The sequence below is a fragment of the Amblyomma americanum genome, chromosome 1, assembly GCF_052857255.1.
Source record: "Amblyomma americanum isolate KBUSLIRL-KWMA chromosome 1, ASM5285725v1, whole genome shotgun sequence".
Classification (NCBI taxonomy): Eukaryota; Metazoa; Arthropoda; class Arachnida; order Ixodida; family Ixodidae; genus Amblyomma; species Amblyomma americanum.
In genome coordinates this window covers 93,522,054-93,539,488 of record NC_135497.1, presented here as the reverse complement: position 1 = coordinate 93,539,488, position 17,435 = coordinate 93,522,054, and the positions used below count along the sequence as shown (strand labels likewise).

Genomic DNA, 17,435 nt, shown 5'->3' with positions numbered 1-17,435 from the left:
GCCTTTGCTCCCAGCAATAGCAAATAAGGATATGACGTCCATGTGTTGCCCTTGGCAACAGCCGCGCTAGCCGCGCTATGCAGGCGAAACCGAAACAAACGGTTTACCACGAGTTGCACAAGAGCCGCCTGAGTACCATAGGAGGGTGAGAGCGCCGAGGTGGCACCGGGAGCAATGGCTGCCAGCGGCTGCCGCACAGGGGCGCTGCCGACAGTGAGTGCCAAAATCCAAGCAAACATTAATACAGGTAGTGAATAAAATGATAGTGGATGGGAAAGACCCCGATGAATGGCGATTAAGTAGAATGAACATGATATATAAGGGAAAGGGGGACAAAACTGACGTGACTACCGTCCCATAACAGTGAAATCTGTGGTTTACAGGGTGGTGATGCAGATTATAAAGGACAGATTGCAGGCTTGGGTGAAGAACGAGGGGGTGCTAGGGGAACTACAAAATGGGTTCCGGAAACAAAGGAGGTTGGAGGACAATCTCTTTTCATTAACGCAGTGTAGTGAGATTGCTGAAAATGAACACAGGCCACTATGGCTAGCATTCCTGCATATTATGGGAGCCTATATATACGACAATTAACGTAACGTTATTCAAGAGTATTTATGAGACATACTGGGCACGGTGGATGTGGAAGATGAAGTAATTAATCTTTTAAAAGATATATATATATATATATATATATATATATATATATATATATATATATATATATATATATATATATATATATATATATATATATATATATATATATATATATATATAAAGGTAACAGAGTGCTTATAAAATCTGGAAAAAAAATGTAGCGGGGCCTATAGAGATACAGCGGGGGCTTAGGCAAGGATGTCCTCTGTCTCCTTTGTTGTACATGTTGTACCTGCAAGGGTTGGAGACCAAGCTAGAAAGGAGCGGACTATAGCTTCAACCTTTCTGTTTTCAAGCAAGGAGAATGGATTAAACAGTCATTACCGGGACTAATATACGCGGATGATATGGTGCTAATGGCTGACAATTGGAAGATTTACAGATGCTGATAGACATATATGTGGTACAGAGAGATATAGATTAGGTTTCAAGTTTAGTAAGGAAAAATCTTGTCATGAAAAGGAGTTGACGCTAGAGGTAGTGGATGAGTACAGGTATCTTGGGGTGTGGATAAATAACGGTGCTGAGTATCTGACACAGCATGAAAAATATGTAATGAATAATATTAGGAATGCAGCTGTCATGAAAAATAGAGCACTGCCGAATTACAATAGGTATGAAGTGGTAAGAGGGGTCTGAAAAGGGATGATGGTTCCTAGCTTGACTTTCGGTAATGCGGTCCTGTGCTTATGAGACCAGATGTTCAAGCAAGGTTAGAAATTAAACAACGTGACGTAGGGAGGCTATAGCGTTTGGAGCACATGGCAATATACACCAAATCAAGGGGTGCAGGGTGATATGGGATGGGCGTCGTTCGAGAGCAGCTGAGAAGCTAGCAGTAAGATAGCATTTGAAGAGCGATTGAGAAAAATGGGGGAAAGGCAGTGGGCTAGGAAAGTTTTCAGATACCTACATAAGGAATGTTGACACGAAATGGAGAAAGCGAACTAGAAAATTGACACGCAAATATCTGGACAGCAGTAGGGGGAGGCAAATCAGCAATTATCGGTTAAGAAAAGGGTTAAAGAAACAGAGCTCTGTGGAAAACAGGGATGCTGACGAAATCGGCACTGGGAACATACAGAATCTTTAAGCAGGATATTGCCAAAGAAAATATCTATGATAATTGTAGGGGAAGCTCTTTGTTGTTTGAGGCCAGGACGGCCGGGAGTTTTGCGGACTAAGACATATAGAGTCAGGTACCACGAGATAGGCACGTTGTGCGTCGCGTGCGAAGAGGAGGAGGAAGCGGCTGAACACTTGATACTTTTCTGTAAAGGGCTTCACCCTACAGTGGAAAGCAGCGGGGCTGATTTATCCAAGGCATTGGGGTTTAAGGACAGTGAAGGGAAAGTAGATTTTAAGCGGGTAGAAGTAACCAAGCGAGGGTTATCTGATTGGTGGCTAAAATCAAGACAAGGGTAAAATTTCATAAGTCATGGCTAGGTGGCTTGAGCCGCCGCCCGTTTTAAAGGGTTCAGCCGTGTCCATCCATCCATGCTAAGCCGAACCACGTCCGGTCTCGAGAGGGGCGCGTGTGCTCCCCTTCATACCGGCTGTGGCCGCACACGCTGCGCCTTCCTCGCGAAAAAAAAAGGGGGGGGGGGGGTAAATTGGCTGTTAGGGAAACGAAATGGCGCAGTATCTGTCTCACATATCGGTGGACACCTGAACAGCGCCGTAATTGGGAAGGGATAAAGGAGGAAGTGAAAGAAAGGAAGGGGGCCCGTAGTAGAGGTCTCAGGAATTTCGACCACACGGGCGCCTTACGTTTCGCCTCCATCGAAACGCTGCCGCCGCGGTCGGGTTCGAACCCGGGTACTCCCGATCATTAGCCGAGCGCCCTAACCTCGCGAAAGACGGTGTCGCGGATTTGTTCATTCTTTTATTTTTAGCGTATACCATATTAACCTACATATTAACTCACAATATACGCATCGCAGCAGAACAAACCGCTTTTTTTTTATTGAACAACTTTTATTTAATTTCATCAGAAAAGACGCTGCTTCCCGACCTCGGCACGCAGGCCTGGGAGACGGGGAGTTGCATGTCCGCGGTTGGAGGCTGCAGCTACTGCAGTCATTGGCTGGTAGCGGCCTTTTCTTCCAGATGGATGGTGATGCGCTGGAGTTCAGGGTCCGGACTTCTTAGCAGGGTCTCCCAGGCTTCTCTACTATATCAATATTTTTGCCCGCCCCGGGTGAATTTGGGCACTCCCGAATTATGTGGTCGAGGGTCCCTCTCGCCCCACAGTGTGCGCATCTATCATGCGACCTCAGCTCTGGGTACACGTGGTACGCCCATACTGGGTTCATAAATGTATTAGTTTGTAGCCGCCTCCACACGACAGCTGGTGGGGGTTAGGCCTACGTCCCAATTTTTAATGGTCGGTAATTTCCGCCGTCCCCGGCAACGAGGCGGTTCACAAACTAGCCCGAGTTCAATCTCTGCTTCCGGGTAGCCGCAGAGCCCCCCGAGCACTAGTGGAAACAGCGTCTGCAAAATTACGGGGAAATATAAACCAACTGTAATCCTCTCCGTGACGTCACATGTCCGCTCTTTACAAGGCCGCTTATATATCCTCTATGGGACAATCAGATGGTGCACGCACATGCAAATGACTCGCACCAAAGAAATTACGCACACGGCAACGGTGGCTGCGCGAAGCGATATATATAGACTCGTTAATGTCAAACGTCGTTTAAAGCTAACAAGTTCTGGGCTTGATGGTCTAAATCCAACTGACATCAAACTAATTGCTCATATTATTTGCAAGCCACTCTCCCATATTGTTAATCTAATATTTAAAACTTGCATCTTTCCTGAAGAATTGAAACTAGGAAAAATAATCCCTGTCTTTAAGAAAGAAGATCGTTCCCGTCTAACCAATTACCGACCCATCTGCACTCTTTCCTTTTTCAGTAAGGCTGCCGAAAAACTCATTGAGGTGCGATTGACTAAATATCTTAATAAATTCAATATAATTTCTTCGAGACGGTTTGGTTTTCGCTCAGGATTCTCAACAGATCTAGCTCTCATTACACTAACCGCCAGCTAAAGGCCTCCATAGACGAGGGCAAGTTTGCTGGTTCTGTTTTTGTTGATTTGTCAAAGGCTTTTGACACGATAAATCATGCAGTTTTATTAAGTTAGAAGAAATCGGTATAACTGGTCCTCCTTTGTTACTAATTAAAAATTATTTATGTAACAGAGCTCAGATTGTTTGTGTATCTGGTGTTTATTCTGAAGTTAAGGTTTCTAACATGGGCGTGCCACAAGGATCAATCCTCGGCCCGATTTTATTTCTAATATATATTAACAGTTTACCCAAATCCCTTATTTCTTCCCAGTGTATACTATACGTCGATGATACTACGATATATAACTCTGATAGTACAATATCTGCACTTACGTCCAAACTTAACGAAGATTTAGCTAATATATATACTCTTGGTGTTCTAAACATATGTTAAAAATAAACACTGATAAAACTAAGTTTGTATCGTTCACATCTCCTCAACGACAAACTTATGTTCCCCCCATTTGCCTAGGCCCGCACGTCATTCCAGTCAGCGAATCATCATTGTTTTTAGGAGTAGAATTAATCGCGATCTAAAATTTCATTCCCATATTTCTGGCATTAAATCGAAGATAGCATATGGCTTAAGAATTCTCATCAGAACTCGTCCTTACTTTAATCAGTCTGTACTTTTAACCCTGTATAACTCGTTCATTCATTCCCATCTCTCTTACTGTATAACATGCTGGGGTAACACCTACAATACTCATTTGACATCGTTACAAGTAGTTCAAAACCAAGCAGTCCGAATACTAACATGCAGCCCCTTCGATTCTAATGCTCAATCTTTACTCAATTCACTGTGAATTCTCTCCGTACCTCAACTTGTCCAACTTAACCTTGGTATCTTCATATACAAAGTAATTAATGAACATATTTCATTTCCATCCATCCCAAGATCAGAGCTCACCAACACCAGCACCACAAGATTTGCGAGTAACAGGAACCTAATTCTGCCTCAAGTACGCACCAATTATGGGAAGCAAACAGTTTATTTTTCATCATTCTCCTTATGGAATACCTTACCGGTGGAATTAAAAAACACTAAACCTGTATGTAAATTTAAAAATGAACTAAAAGCGTTAATACTTCACAATAACTGTTAGCCAAGCTACCACATTTTAGAATTATAAGGTATTACATCAGATATACACCGCATGCTTTCAATACGTGCACTATTTTCTCTATCATCAATTTGCTGTTCAGTTTTTCACTTTTTTAGTAATTTTGTAATGTATAAGTAGTACTGAATAACTGTATAACTATAAGCACTGTATAACTTCTATCTTCATTATTCTGTTTGGTTTATGTATATGCCTACTCACCCCTGTATATAATATGTGTGTCACCGCGGAAACATGTAACGGCACGATTGTGTGTTGTTATTACTACTTGTTATTACTACTGCTATGTTTGCATTTATATTATCATTTTGATTAACAATATAGGAGGTCCCAGTACAGTAGCTGACTACGGGACCTCCCTCTGTATACATTTACCCAGACTGTATTTTCCTTCTTGTTTAAATGAACATGATTCTGATCCTGATTCCGCGCGCCACCAGTGTGAACGCGGTGATTGGTCCCGACGGAGCAGGCGTGCAAACATCTCGCTGGCGTCTGGCGCTTTGTGGTGTCCTGCACTGTATGCGCAGTGGCTCCCCACGGAAGCGGATCGTGATAGCGGCAGCTATCACGCTATACTAAATCTCTCTAATCGGAGGACGTGCGGCTTGACTACCACGAAACGAGTCTGTGCTGACTGCAGCTGCCACAACCGCTCTTCTGCGCGTGATGCGAGCACGAGAGGAAGCTGGCAAGAGGCACATGGAGACGGGCGCGCCTTTCTCCCACACCCGCGGGGTGGCGCTGGCCGCGCGGTGCGTACTCCTAGCATAGCAGGTGTTCATGGAGTCGTCGCTTATTGCTGCACAACGACGCAGTCGCAATGAAGACCAGCAGTCGGGGGTCCCACAGATAGGTCTCACGTACACCCCACAAATACGTCGGCTCCACATGCATGTTGACTACTCCAAATTCCGACCGCCATTTTTGCAGTGTCCACACTGCTTCAATGAGTGTGAGCTTCAATGCATTTTTTTTCTTGTAATGGCTTTGTGTGTTAAAAAAATACATGATCTTGAATATTCCTGTTATGCCATTCAACCTCTTTTGTATGCTAGAAGTATTCAAAATTTGCTTGAAACCAAAAAACTCTTTGCACATGGCTACTATAGATGCTAGAGGCCATACCCTTTTTAGCACACTGACTGTGAACAGTGTCCTTGATTGGCGACTGTTGGCAGTTCATTGGAAACTGCGCACTCCCTAGGCCGGTGCTCAGCACGCTAGCCCTGAGCCTGGATGCAAGCGTTGACTAATCATGAAAGTGTTTTCCTTTTAATGTGCAAGCAACAGGACGCCAGCCATGACAGCAAAAACTGACCAGTGTCGGCGTGTGTGTGTGATGCCTCCACCTGCCAACTGTGGCAGGTGGCATTTAGGGGGAGCTACTGCTCTTCACCTGTCACCTCTTCACCTGAGACTTGCAAGAACAAAACACTGGCGATAACGAACCATTGCCTCAATTAAACATTGGCACTAGCAATTTGGTAAGGGCACTTTAGTGATAGGAGATAACGATTGGGTTCTAGTCCGAGTGATGATAGCAGCTTAGTGAAATTACAATAGCTGTAGTGGTACAGTTCGTGCTCTGGGCTGCAGACCAACAGCACAAAGGAAGAGAAGAACATTCTCATACTTCCTCTGCATCAGTCCCATTGATCACCCCTCAATATTTTTACAGCCATTACACTTCTGAAGTCAAGCAGCCACCGACTTACTGCCGAGCATCTTCCAATTATAACAGTTAAGAAATACACAGACTGATTGCTGCCGAAGCTGGTCGGTATCCTTTTCAGTGCGGTAATCTTTTCGCCAATTCATTTCCACTTCATTTATGTCATTGCAATGGTCTTGGTTATAATGACCACATTGCATGCATTCTGCTGCCAATACAACTCTTAACAAGTATACACACAGCTACATCAACACATAATGAACTGCAAATGAACTTTAGTTGAACTGATGTAGGTGGATATAGCAAAGAGAGGAATGTGCTTGAGTAGCACGACAGCCATGTCATAGTACCACTGGAGACAAAAGTCTCCAGGATGTGCAGATAGCTACCTGGGCATATTGCAATGATTCCAAATGATCGCCTGACTTCACTGGCACGCATCAGAGAAGAGTGAAGTCCAAATTTAACCTCCTCAAATGTAGCTTTGGTTGCCGCTTGTGTATCCTGCATCCATGAAGGCTAAAAATGTTGACGTAAAGCCGAGTGCGATGTACCCATAGCAAAACAAAAAGACAGTGCTCCAACTACCATGTGTGCATTCAGGTGGTCATTAGCTGTAGCCTAGAAGGTGCTTGTTGATGTGGTTTGGTTAGGTTTGGTTAATGGGGTTTAATGTCCCAAAGCGACTCAGGCTATGAGGGATACCGTAGTGAAGGTCTCCGGAAATTTCCGACCACCTGGGGTTCTTTAACATGCAATGACATCGCAGAGTACACGGGCCTCCAGAATTTCGCCTCCATCGAAATTCGACCGCCGCGGCCGGGATCGAACCCGCCCGTTGATGTCTAGAAACAAAATTTTGAGGCATTGTTAATGTAAGCGACCGAGTCAATAATTTGTGAAAAAACTTTACTGCATGTGTTGTGCAAAAATTTTGTTCAAACTTTGTTTCACCTTTTTTTTTTACTTTACATAGTGTAAAAGACCACAATATGCACATTGCTGGCTGCCAGTGCCATACACAAGCACAATGTGCTTAAGTGGTGCAGGGTTGTGAAAATATAAATTAACAGCAATAAAACAATCACAATTGAATACAAGGTGACCCTATAAAACAATCACAATTGAATACAAGGTGATCCAAAATCCATAGAAACAGCAATCATCCAATAATTCTAAAAGTGCAAGATGTAACACAATGCAGTTTTCACAAAAATGCTAAGGAAAATGTTGGAAACTTTTTAATAATAAACATTTTGAAAACAATAGTACATTTGCCATCAAAAGGTAGCAGTTTACTCTTTCAGTTGAGTCAGTCGTTTGTAGAATGGTGCTAAAACACCACCTCTCAACTACAAATGGGGCAATAAAATTTTACACCACAAAAATAGTCTTTCTATGCATTTCTGAGAAAACTGCATTGCACTGCTATTTCTAATTTTCAAAGTATTCAATTATTACTTTTTTCTGCAACTTTTGGGTCACCCTGTACAGGGCATTCATCAAGTATTGCGATGAATCCTTCAGCAGAAGAGCACTTTCAAAGAGATGTGTGCAATCCCCTACTTGAATCTTGGCATGTTCAAACCACTTCAAGCAATGTCAACCACACAAGGGGCAACCTCTCTTCTGTGTACGCGCAAGAACTTCGCTCTGCAGCTCACAAAAAAAAAAAAGAAGACGCCACTGGTTATCCCTGCACAACCCGGCACCACGACTTACAGCCATAGACACCTACTCCCACAATCTCCTCTTGTACCCTTCACAACGCTGCACTCCTTTCCTCCCTACCATGTACGGTCCGCGTCACCCTTGTTTACAGCGCTCGAGCGGAGCACGTTCCCGCATAGACACAGACACCCTGTCTCAGCTTGTATGATGTAGAGGTAACGCTTGCACGTAAGTAGAGTCCCACAGACTTGCAAGCAAGGTGATCACTAGAACTTTGCATGGAAACCATGGGCAGCTTTCTAATTTTAGCTTATTTAATGTGCGGCGCACTGCTGGAGCACTGTACACAAGGGTGATGCAGACTGTACTTAAAGACACAAGCCAAGAGCTCCCTGCCATCCCTAAAAAAGCAGCCGAGCCAGCTCCGAAATGTCGAGATTGTTAAATCAAAGTCTCAGGTGGAGATGTATCGCAGTTTACTATAAATCTGAATTCAGGGTACACTTGCATGTTTTACGAGGTAGATAATTGCAAATATAGCTTCAATATTATTTTCGTATTTCGTGTGTAAAAAATGACCAATTAACAAGTACAGTAACTCTCAATTTCAACATCAGTTCGGCAAAACAGGTTCACTCAATAAATTGATGCCCAGCCAAGAATGCAGACGCCAGAAGCATGTGGCTCGTTTGAGATGTCGGTATGCATTTGGTGCCCCACAGGTTTACGTCAACATGATTACCGGCTGTCTGATCAATCACTTGGCAACATCATGACGTACTCTGCACTTTCAACAAAAGATAGTCATTATGCTGACATATTCACCACAGTTAAATGCAGCAGCGAGACGTCATTACAATGCTCAAGTTTGGCATGTTAGCCAAGAACCCAGTGCCACAAGCTCAGAAAAAGCAGCTCAGAAAAAGCAGAAAAGCTACAAATACAAAAAAATTACATCTTTATAGTGTTGGTGGAGTTCAAGTATGCCCTCAAATAAAAACTTAAGGCAAACATACAAGACAGTGTGCTGTTCAATTTATTACAGAGGTGAGCTTGTTTCAAATCTTACAAAAACCTCCCATCTTGCCTCAATACTCTTCCTCATCAGAGTCCAAGCCAGCCCTGCGCCTGTCAAACTGCAACACCAGAAAACGTCACTTCAACATCGCAGCAAGTGCAGACACATTTCAAATGAAAACAGGTCTTGCAACATTGTAAGGCTTACAAACTAGCTAAAATTTTATATGCCGATCCTCTCTACAAAGCCTAAGTCTAAGTCAGCGGCCTCCAAGTAGCACCCCGAACGCAACATTTGCCGTTTTTCACATAGCATCTGTGAACGTAACATTCACAACATTTTTTTTGGTCAAGGTTAGTATAAAAATACTAGCTTTCAGTCCTAAGCAGCTCAGAGTAAGAAGCTATATTTGATAGCATGACCTTATCATATACCCCATGGAGACAGAGAGAGAGGGGTGTATTTACAAGCAAAGGCTGAGAAGTTGCCTCAGCTATTATTTTCTGCACAGCTACTTTGCACTGGTCAAGGGCAAGAAAGAGGGTTTTGGTGGGTGAAGTTATGGACAGACGAGAAGTGTGAAAGGGCACAGAAAAATGCAAGCTTTGGTAGATAAATGTTTCCCTGAACTTTACTCTTTCCTTACCACGGGAAAACAGGCAATATCAGGTGGGTGCACATAAAACATTTGTTCACTCATAAATTTAAAAATTTTGCTTTATTGCAGGACATCATAGTGTAGATAAAGACCTATCTTTTTAATGACAAAGACATTACAGGATATTCATTGCTTACAATGAAAAAATCTTGTATTGGCTAAATTTGAGAGGTTCACACAAAAATTCACAAAAAAAATTTAATCTTCAGTCAGAAAACAAGATCATAAAAATCTAGAATATAAATTTTATGGGCTACTATGTCAGAAACGAGTATTCTAACTTGCAGGACACTTCACGCTAAATGGTACAATCAGTAAAAAAAAAAAAAAATCTTCGCTCAAAGAGCTTTGGGCTACTCTGCACTGCAGTGCCAAGGTCGATACCGGGCTGTCTTGCAGAAAACTCAATCCGCTACACTGCTGGTAGCACAGAAGTGTTCAGAGCCCATCCGGTACCTTCAGAAAGGGCCGGAAAGTAGTGAATCTCCTCGGCAACGGCAAAAACAAAAGTTACAGACGGGCACTGTCTGTAGTCCGGGCGGGGGGTGGTGCATTCATCTCTGTCAAAACTAAAATCAAATGAATGGACAATATTTTTTCAGACAAAGATGCCACTTGCATCTACAAAGTCAAATGTCGAAGCTTCGGTATCACAGAACACCGCAATTGCTGAGCAGCATGGTGCAAGATGACAATGCCACCTTGAACGACATGCTCACCATGATCACTGCGTGTCGACAGATTTTGTTGTTGTTTAAAAATACTCTCTCACAAGAATTACGAAAAACCGCATCCGAAACTGAAGTATAGTTCTACAACCTACTGGATACTGCTACTTGCTCAGAAATGGCCTGGATTACGCAGAATGGGTATTTTGCACCACTGTTCAACTTGAACGATTTGATTAGGCGTGGTAAGGAAGGAGTTAATCCAAGCACTACACTCACACTTCCAAAACATCACAAGGCTGGGAAGCCTGCTATTCCTGTCAGCCTAAGTAAGAATGCCGATGTGCTGGGGGCCTGAACACCTTGGCATTCCTCAGAGTTTAAATGAGCATGCCAAGCTCACACTGCAGATGCCTAGGTGGGCCGGCCTTCCTCGGATATTAAACAATGCGCCAGACTATGAATACCACTGGATCAAAATAATGTGCTGCTTGGTGTTTCTGAGCACTTTCCTGGGTGCTGAGTTGATTACATTAACCAGCACCCGGGAAGTGAACTGAAACTTTCAGATGTGACATTTATCAACAGACAAGGCACTGCATCCTCCGATGTTCAGCTCCAATGTTAAGCCAGCCGATGGTTGCAGCATGTTCCCTTTGCCCGACTTGCAGTGTCTGCATTCTCACAGACCACTATTTCTCTTTGTTCACTACTGAAATCACAATATGAGAGCATGCTGTGAACTGCCATTGATTTATACCTACAAGCTGCTTTTCAGTAGAACATGCTGCTATAGTTTGCTTCTACAGCCCAGGGAACTACCCTACACAAGTGTCGTATTAAATTTAAGGGACAAAAACTGAATGGTATATCATACCAAAATGCAATAATTTCAAACAGTAGTTTGAATCTTTAGAAAGGCAGGGCATCCTAGTTACCATCCGAGTTAGGGTGAACTTTTCTTAAGTCCACTTCTTTGCTTTGGATGTCCATGACGAAATTGGCATTACAGAAGATGTCTCAGTACATGAAATATGTACACTAAATGTATTCTGTACAATGGTATTTATTTATTTTTACTAAAATATCTAACAAATGCCAAAAGTGAATGAAAACAAATTTAAATGTGGCACCTGACATCAACATTCTGAAGACTGAAATGATGGCCACACAGGAACAGTAAATGTATGTACCCAACACACCCTCAGGGCCACAGCTGTAATGACAGACTTACCTTTACAGTAGTCTTCTTTTGCGTCTGCTCACTGACTTTTTCCAGTAAGCTGATAAGACCAGACTCTGGCAGCTGCAAAGTTGAAAGCACTACCTTTGCACTTGACTTTGCACAATTCCACATTTAATTTATTGCTGATAGTATTTTCCGTTCGATACACCAATGAATTTTACGGTGTCAAGTTTCACAGAATTTCATGCATTTCAAGAAAGGCATAATTCCCACATATCAACTTCTGCTAAATGTGGGAAGCCAACAACAATACAAAAAAGTAACAGAAGGACAATGGCCTAAAACGGCGAGCTGAGCGAGTTGGTACATACTTGAAGAACAAAAACAGTACAGCAACAGGGACAAGAAAGAAGACTGTACAGACTGTCCAGTCTTCTTTCTTGTCCCTGTTGCTGCGCTGTTTTTGTTATTCAAGGACACTGGCACATATGCTCTGAGGGGGGAGTGCATGCCCACTACATGAGCTTGTTAGTGTAGGTTTGAGTGTATTTCTCACAAATCCACTGATATTCTTATATCATTACAGCAAAAACTGGTCATCTGCAATCAACAGTTTGATTCAGTGCTAGTAAAATGAAAGCTTCAGGGAAATGCACTTTTGTAAACTAAGTGCACGACAGAACTACAGAAATGAATTTCACCGGGTACAGCAACTCAATCTCGGGACAAAAAGTTATTTCATAAAAAATGACACATATGCCCATACATTACTAAATCTAGTACTTAAAAAGAAAACAATTAAAATGAATGAGAATATGATTAGGAATAACATATGCTTACACTTGCTACGACTCAAGTAACTTTAATGAAGCAAATACAATTAACTGTCAAGAAGGGCACTTGCTGTGCAAAAGAAAAACGTACCTTGCTTTGAATCTGTCCCATCTGGACCATTCTTACTAACATATTTTCCACAAGGGCTGCCTTCTCAGGCTTGGCCAAAGCAATTGTATTCACTGCAAATAAAAATTCTAAGCATAACAGGGAGAATTTACAATCAGAACAGAGACACGGCATACCAGTACATCATGGCACACTGCAACCAACAGCTTTGCACAGATTTTATATGTGACAAAGATCATAAACAGGGTAAGATTTGCAATTATCAAATTGCTTGGCACAAATGTGAACTTTGCAGTCTTTCAGGCACCAGAATGTGCAGCGCTTACAGTCTGGCTCCATTGAAGGCGGGTCTGAAGTGTTTCCAGCATGGGCGGAGAGGAAAATAAGGACAGAGAGAGAAAGCGGCTGGCAACCCGTTTTACACATCGTTTTATACGAAAGTGGGATATCATTTTTAAACGTCGTTTTTTGCTCAGTTTATGTCAAAGACCTGAAATAAATGATCCTCATGCTCTGCCAGTGCGCTCGTTGTTGTGTAGCCTTAGAGCTGAGCGACCAGCTCTGCACTGACTCGTGGTGAGTGGGCATGGGTTTCCCCTTTTTTTCCCACCCTTTGTATAGTGCTGCCAACTTTGTATTTTTCTCCATCTCAGGCTTTAGATAACATGTTAATGATTGCTACTAAAAATTGCAGTGGAATTTTCCAAACGATAGCCAAGAAATGTTTCGACCAGCACAGAAAAGAATAGAAAATGGTTGCCTGCTTCGGAATGACGTAGCACCTGCATTCTAGCACGGGCATTTCAGATCCCTTGCCCATATTGGTGAGAACCCCCCCCCCCCCCCCCCCCCCGACTTTAAGCACTGACAATGTGACACCCAGGCATGCAAAGGTCTCGTCAGTGGCAAGCTGTACAGCTCTGTGATGAAGATAACATCCTTCTTATTGTGAAACAATTCTATATTCCCATCCCTAGCATACTGAACCAAGGCTCACATCGTGCTCTTGCTTCCTGCGTCAGTGCTTGATTCAAGACCTGGTTCTTGAAGTCTTCAGCTTTTGCCTTCCGTTCAGCTTCTCGATCTGCATTTGATGGTCCATTTCCCTATCAAAATAAAAATTTAATAAAAATACATGAATATGCAATGCACAAGAGAAGAACTTATCCTGTATCCCGGGCTAAACATGCATGCTCATGACCAGTTAATTGCACATGGCAGCAGACATGCAGCCGAGAAACATCCAAGGTTATACCAGCTTAAGGAACTGTCAGGCCCCGCGCGTATGCCGCACTCGGCACTTGCGATTTATGCGGCACTTAGCAAACTCACGCTCATCATACTCCAGTTAAGCCCACTATCTTGTCCACTTCAGCACAGAACCGGTAATGTTCATCCTACGGACCTCGCAAAAACAAGCGCAAAGCGGCAAGGCCATGTTTACATCTGAGCGCCGACAAAACGCACGTGTAGTGTGCCTCACTCCAGGTGTGCCAGAACTGGTTTGGTTTGGTTTAAGGGAGTTTAATGTCCCAAAGCGACTGAGGCTATCAGAGACGCCATAGTGAAGGGCTCCGGAAATTTCGACCACCTGGGGTTCTTTAATATGCACTGACATCGCACAGTACACGGGCCTCTAGAATTTCGCCTCCATCGAAATTCGACCGCCGCGGCCGGGATCGAACCCGCGTCTTTCGGGCCAGCAGCCGAGCGTCATAATCACTTAGCCACCGCGGCGATGTGTGTGCCAGAACTATTTGTTCTGAGATTCATGTGCGGGCGGGCCATTTAAACGCGACAGCGTTAAAGAACTCGTGTCGCAGAAAAGCCGGTGTCGTCGGCATCTTTGGCCGTGAGCGAAAAATGGCGCATCTCGGTGGACACCTGAACCGCGCCGTAAGGGAAGGGATTTTCCTTCCCGTACGGCGCGGTACGGGTGTCCAGCGAGAATTGTGGGACAGGCGTCATTTCCTTTCCTTAAAACCAATTTTCATTTCAATTTTCTTCCCTTACGGCCCGGTTCTGGTGTACACCGAGATATGCGAGACAGGCGTGCTTTCCTTGCCTTAAAAAAATTTTCTTTTTCTTGCCTGACGGCGCGGTTCGGGTGTCCACCAAGATATGTTTCCTTTCCTTAAATTGTCCGGGCAAGGGGTCGCACCGAAGGACGATGGCGTTCCGTGGATTCCTTGGCAATGCTGCAACACGCTGTCGCGTCCTGCTCTTAATAATTGGTTTTTGGGGGAAAGGAAATGGCGCAGTATCTGTCTCATATATCGTTGGACACCTGAACCGCGCCGTAAGGGAAGGGATAAAGGAGGGAATGAAAGAAGAAAGGAAGAAGAGGTGCCGTAGTGGAGGTCTCCGGTATAATTTCGACCACCTGGGGATCTTTAACGTGCACTGACATCGCACAGCACACGGGCGCCTTAGCGTTTTTCCTCCATAAAAACGCAGCCGCCGCGGTCGGGTTCGAACCCGGCAACTCCGGATCAGTAGTCGAGCGCCCTAACCACTGAGCCACCGCGGCGGGTCGTCCTGCTCTTAAAGCCGAATCTTAAGCGTCCTCCAAATTTGACTGCATTATGCACTTTTTGTCTACACAATTTCCCCTCATGCGCCCTAATGTGCTAGAGCTAAGACGGTGAGACTTGAAAGTGACGTTTATATGATCAGGGAATCATGCTTGCAAGCGTTATTCTACACGCCCTGCTGACAGGGGTACTGTTGACTTGCGCGCAGCTTCAGTCCCTTCGCAATAGCTAACTCCAGAGCTAACTTTTCATGAAAAGAACTTACGCCAAGTCCCTTTTGTAGATCACCGAGGCGTCTTGCGCGAAGGGCAGCTAACTCTTCGTCATCCATAATTTCTTGCACTTCTCACTTGCCGCGATAAGCGACTGTTTTGGAACTGCCGAACAATTCTGGCGGCTCTGGCAGCTTGGATTGAAGAGGCTTCCGTTGGCTTCGGTTACTTCGGGACTTCGGTCATACCAAGTATGGTTGGTATTACAGTTTCCCATAGAGAAACATACTTACGTAAGTATGTCATAGAGAAACATACTTACGTAAGTATGTTTCTCTATGAGTTTCCTGCTGGGGACTATTCGTCATATGTGGGTGCCGGGTAGCGGAGTCGTGTGGAATTGTACTATTAGTCTGCTTTCGAAACCGTGCCTACACATGACAAAAACACAGCTTGCTTAAGACTCAACGCAGCGTTCCTGCCATTCGAAAGAAGTAGTGGGCTGTAGTGGATTTGGAGCACAGAAAGCTGAAAACAAAGTAGGGGGAACCCAGTCACCCACGTCCTCCGAATGAGACCAAATATTAAACTCTTTAGGTATCCCGGCCCTTGCGTGCACAGGATGTGTCGCAACGGGACAAGGATTGCATAGCTATATATGGTGGCCCCTTCTAACCACCAGAGCACAGCGTTCGGAGCTCTGCGGCTGCAGACTGAAACAACTGAACAGCGTGCCCCAGGTAACAAGCCAAGCATCCGGCGTAATGGTATAGTCTAGCCAAAAGTGCACATACTGCTTGTATCAGCGGCGGTGGGAAATCGTTCCAGTAAGACTTGCCAGACTAAAAAAGTGGATTGCTTTAGCACGGCATTTATTTTCTTGCTTGGCAAATACAAATTAATGCTAATTAGGAGGAAAGGAATTAGGGGCAGCAACTGTCGTGATGTTGGTGGACGCCTAAATAGCGCCATTGATGGAGATCGAAGTAAAAGAAAATAGGCGCCGGAATGGGGGTCTCCGGATTTATTTCGATCGCATAGCAAATTGGCATATATGCTGTACGCTGCAAGTAGTAGTAAATGGTTTTATTAAATAATAATAAAAAGGACAGGATAGGGGGAGAGGTAATATACACAAACTATTTACACAATAAGAAATGTGCGCTGCAAGTACAAGAATAAGGTTTTCTCTCTGGTAGGTGCGCGTTGTAATATGCGGTATATTTGTAGTATAGCCTTAATTTTGCTTGGTTTATCACCTCTCTGTGGTTGCTATTTAAAAATAACCTTTGTCCGTTTAAAATCGTGATTGCATTGCAAACTTTCTGTGGAGTTGGAATGCTCAAGCTTCTTTTTGTTTTCGTTTGAGAGGGCAACGGTCTTTGACAACATGCTTGTTCTTGTCTTACTTGTCACGCCTTCATCCTGTCCAGTTGCACCATATTTCATATCCATTTCTCCAAGGGCCCACTCACGAGTATGTGAGCAGGCACTTGCAGGTCTGAAATGTTCCAGTGCTATATGTGTGGCTCTAGCGCTTTGCATATTCATTTGTGCTTAGGTGGTTCACTGTCTGCACAAAGCTTACACCACCTTCTTTTAAAGTTTTGCAAGCGCTGCAGTGAACTCAGTCAGCATTGTGTCACCGCTATGCAAATGATGGCTAACTGCATTCCCAACAGCTTACCACCTTTTCTGCATTTTCCTTGTACTTGTGTACGTTTTAGTAGAACTGGTACGCCACCGTTTTCATGAAGTTTTTCACCACCTTCTTCACAAGTTTGGAAAGCCCTATGGTAAATTTGGTCAGCATTCCGACAAACCAGCACTTCCTGAACAAATCAGGATATTCTGGCGAAATTAACAAACTTTCTTTTTTCTTACATGCACTATTACTTGTTCCAACAAGGGTGGAAAAGATCTACAGTTCTATGTGCTTCTTCCGTTCTCTTCTGGCCGCTTCTTCCAATGCACAAACAGCATTTTATGTCAAGATTTCATCATCAGCTAGGACAATGTGATGGGGGACTACAACTGCGTGATCGTA

General features: G+C 43.8%; 1 protein-coding gene across 1 annotated transcript; it reads right to left on the bottom strand.

The window, feature by feature from the left end:
• Nucleotides 1–9,222: 9,222 nt before the first annotated feature.
• PDCD-5 (programmed cell death 5) lies at nt 9,223–15,613 on the bottom strand. The gene is made up of 5 exons (XM_077646222.1): nt 15,442–15,613; nt 13,640–13,748; nt 12,664–12,755; nt 11,788–11,859; nt 9,223–9,345 (listed from the first exon to the last, which is right to left on the bottom strand). The coding sequence occupies exons 1-5, from the start codon at nt 15,505–15,507 to the stop codon at nt 9,298–9,300; spliced, it is 387 nt and encodes a 128-aa protein (XP_077502348.1). The 5' UTR covers nt 15,508–15,613; the 3' UTR covers nt 9,223–9,297.
• Between the last annotated feature and the right edge of the window lie 1,822 nt (nt 15,614–17,435).

Bases quoted from the DNA above. Each gene is read 5' to 3' on its own strand.
- PDCD-5 (XM_077646222.1), bottom strand. From the start codon at position 15,507: ATGGATGACGAAGAGTTAGCTGCCCTTCGCGCAAGACGCCTCGGTGAT. The intron at 11,860-12,663 runs GTACGTTTTTCT...TCAACTTTGCAG, and splicing joins TGGGACAGATTCAAAGCAAG to CTGCCAGAGTCTGGTCTTAT. The intron at 9,346-11,787 runs GTAAGTCTGTCA...CTGGTGTTGCAG, and splicing joins AAAAGAAGACTACTGTAAAG to TTTGACAGGCGCAGGGCTGG.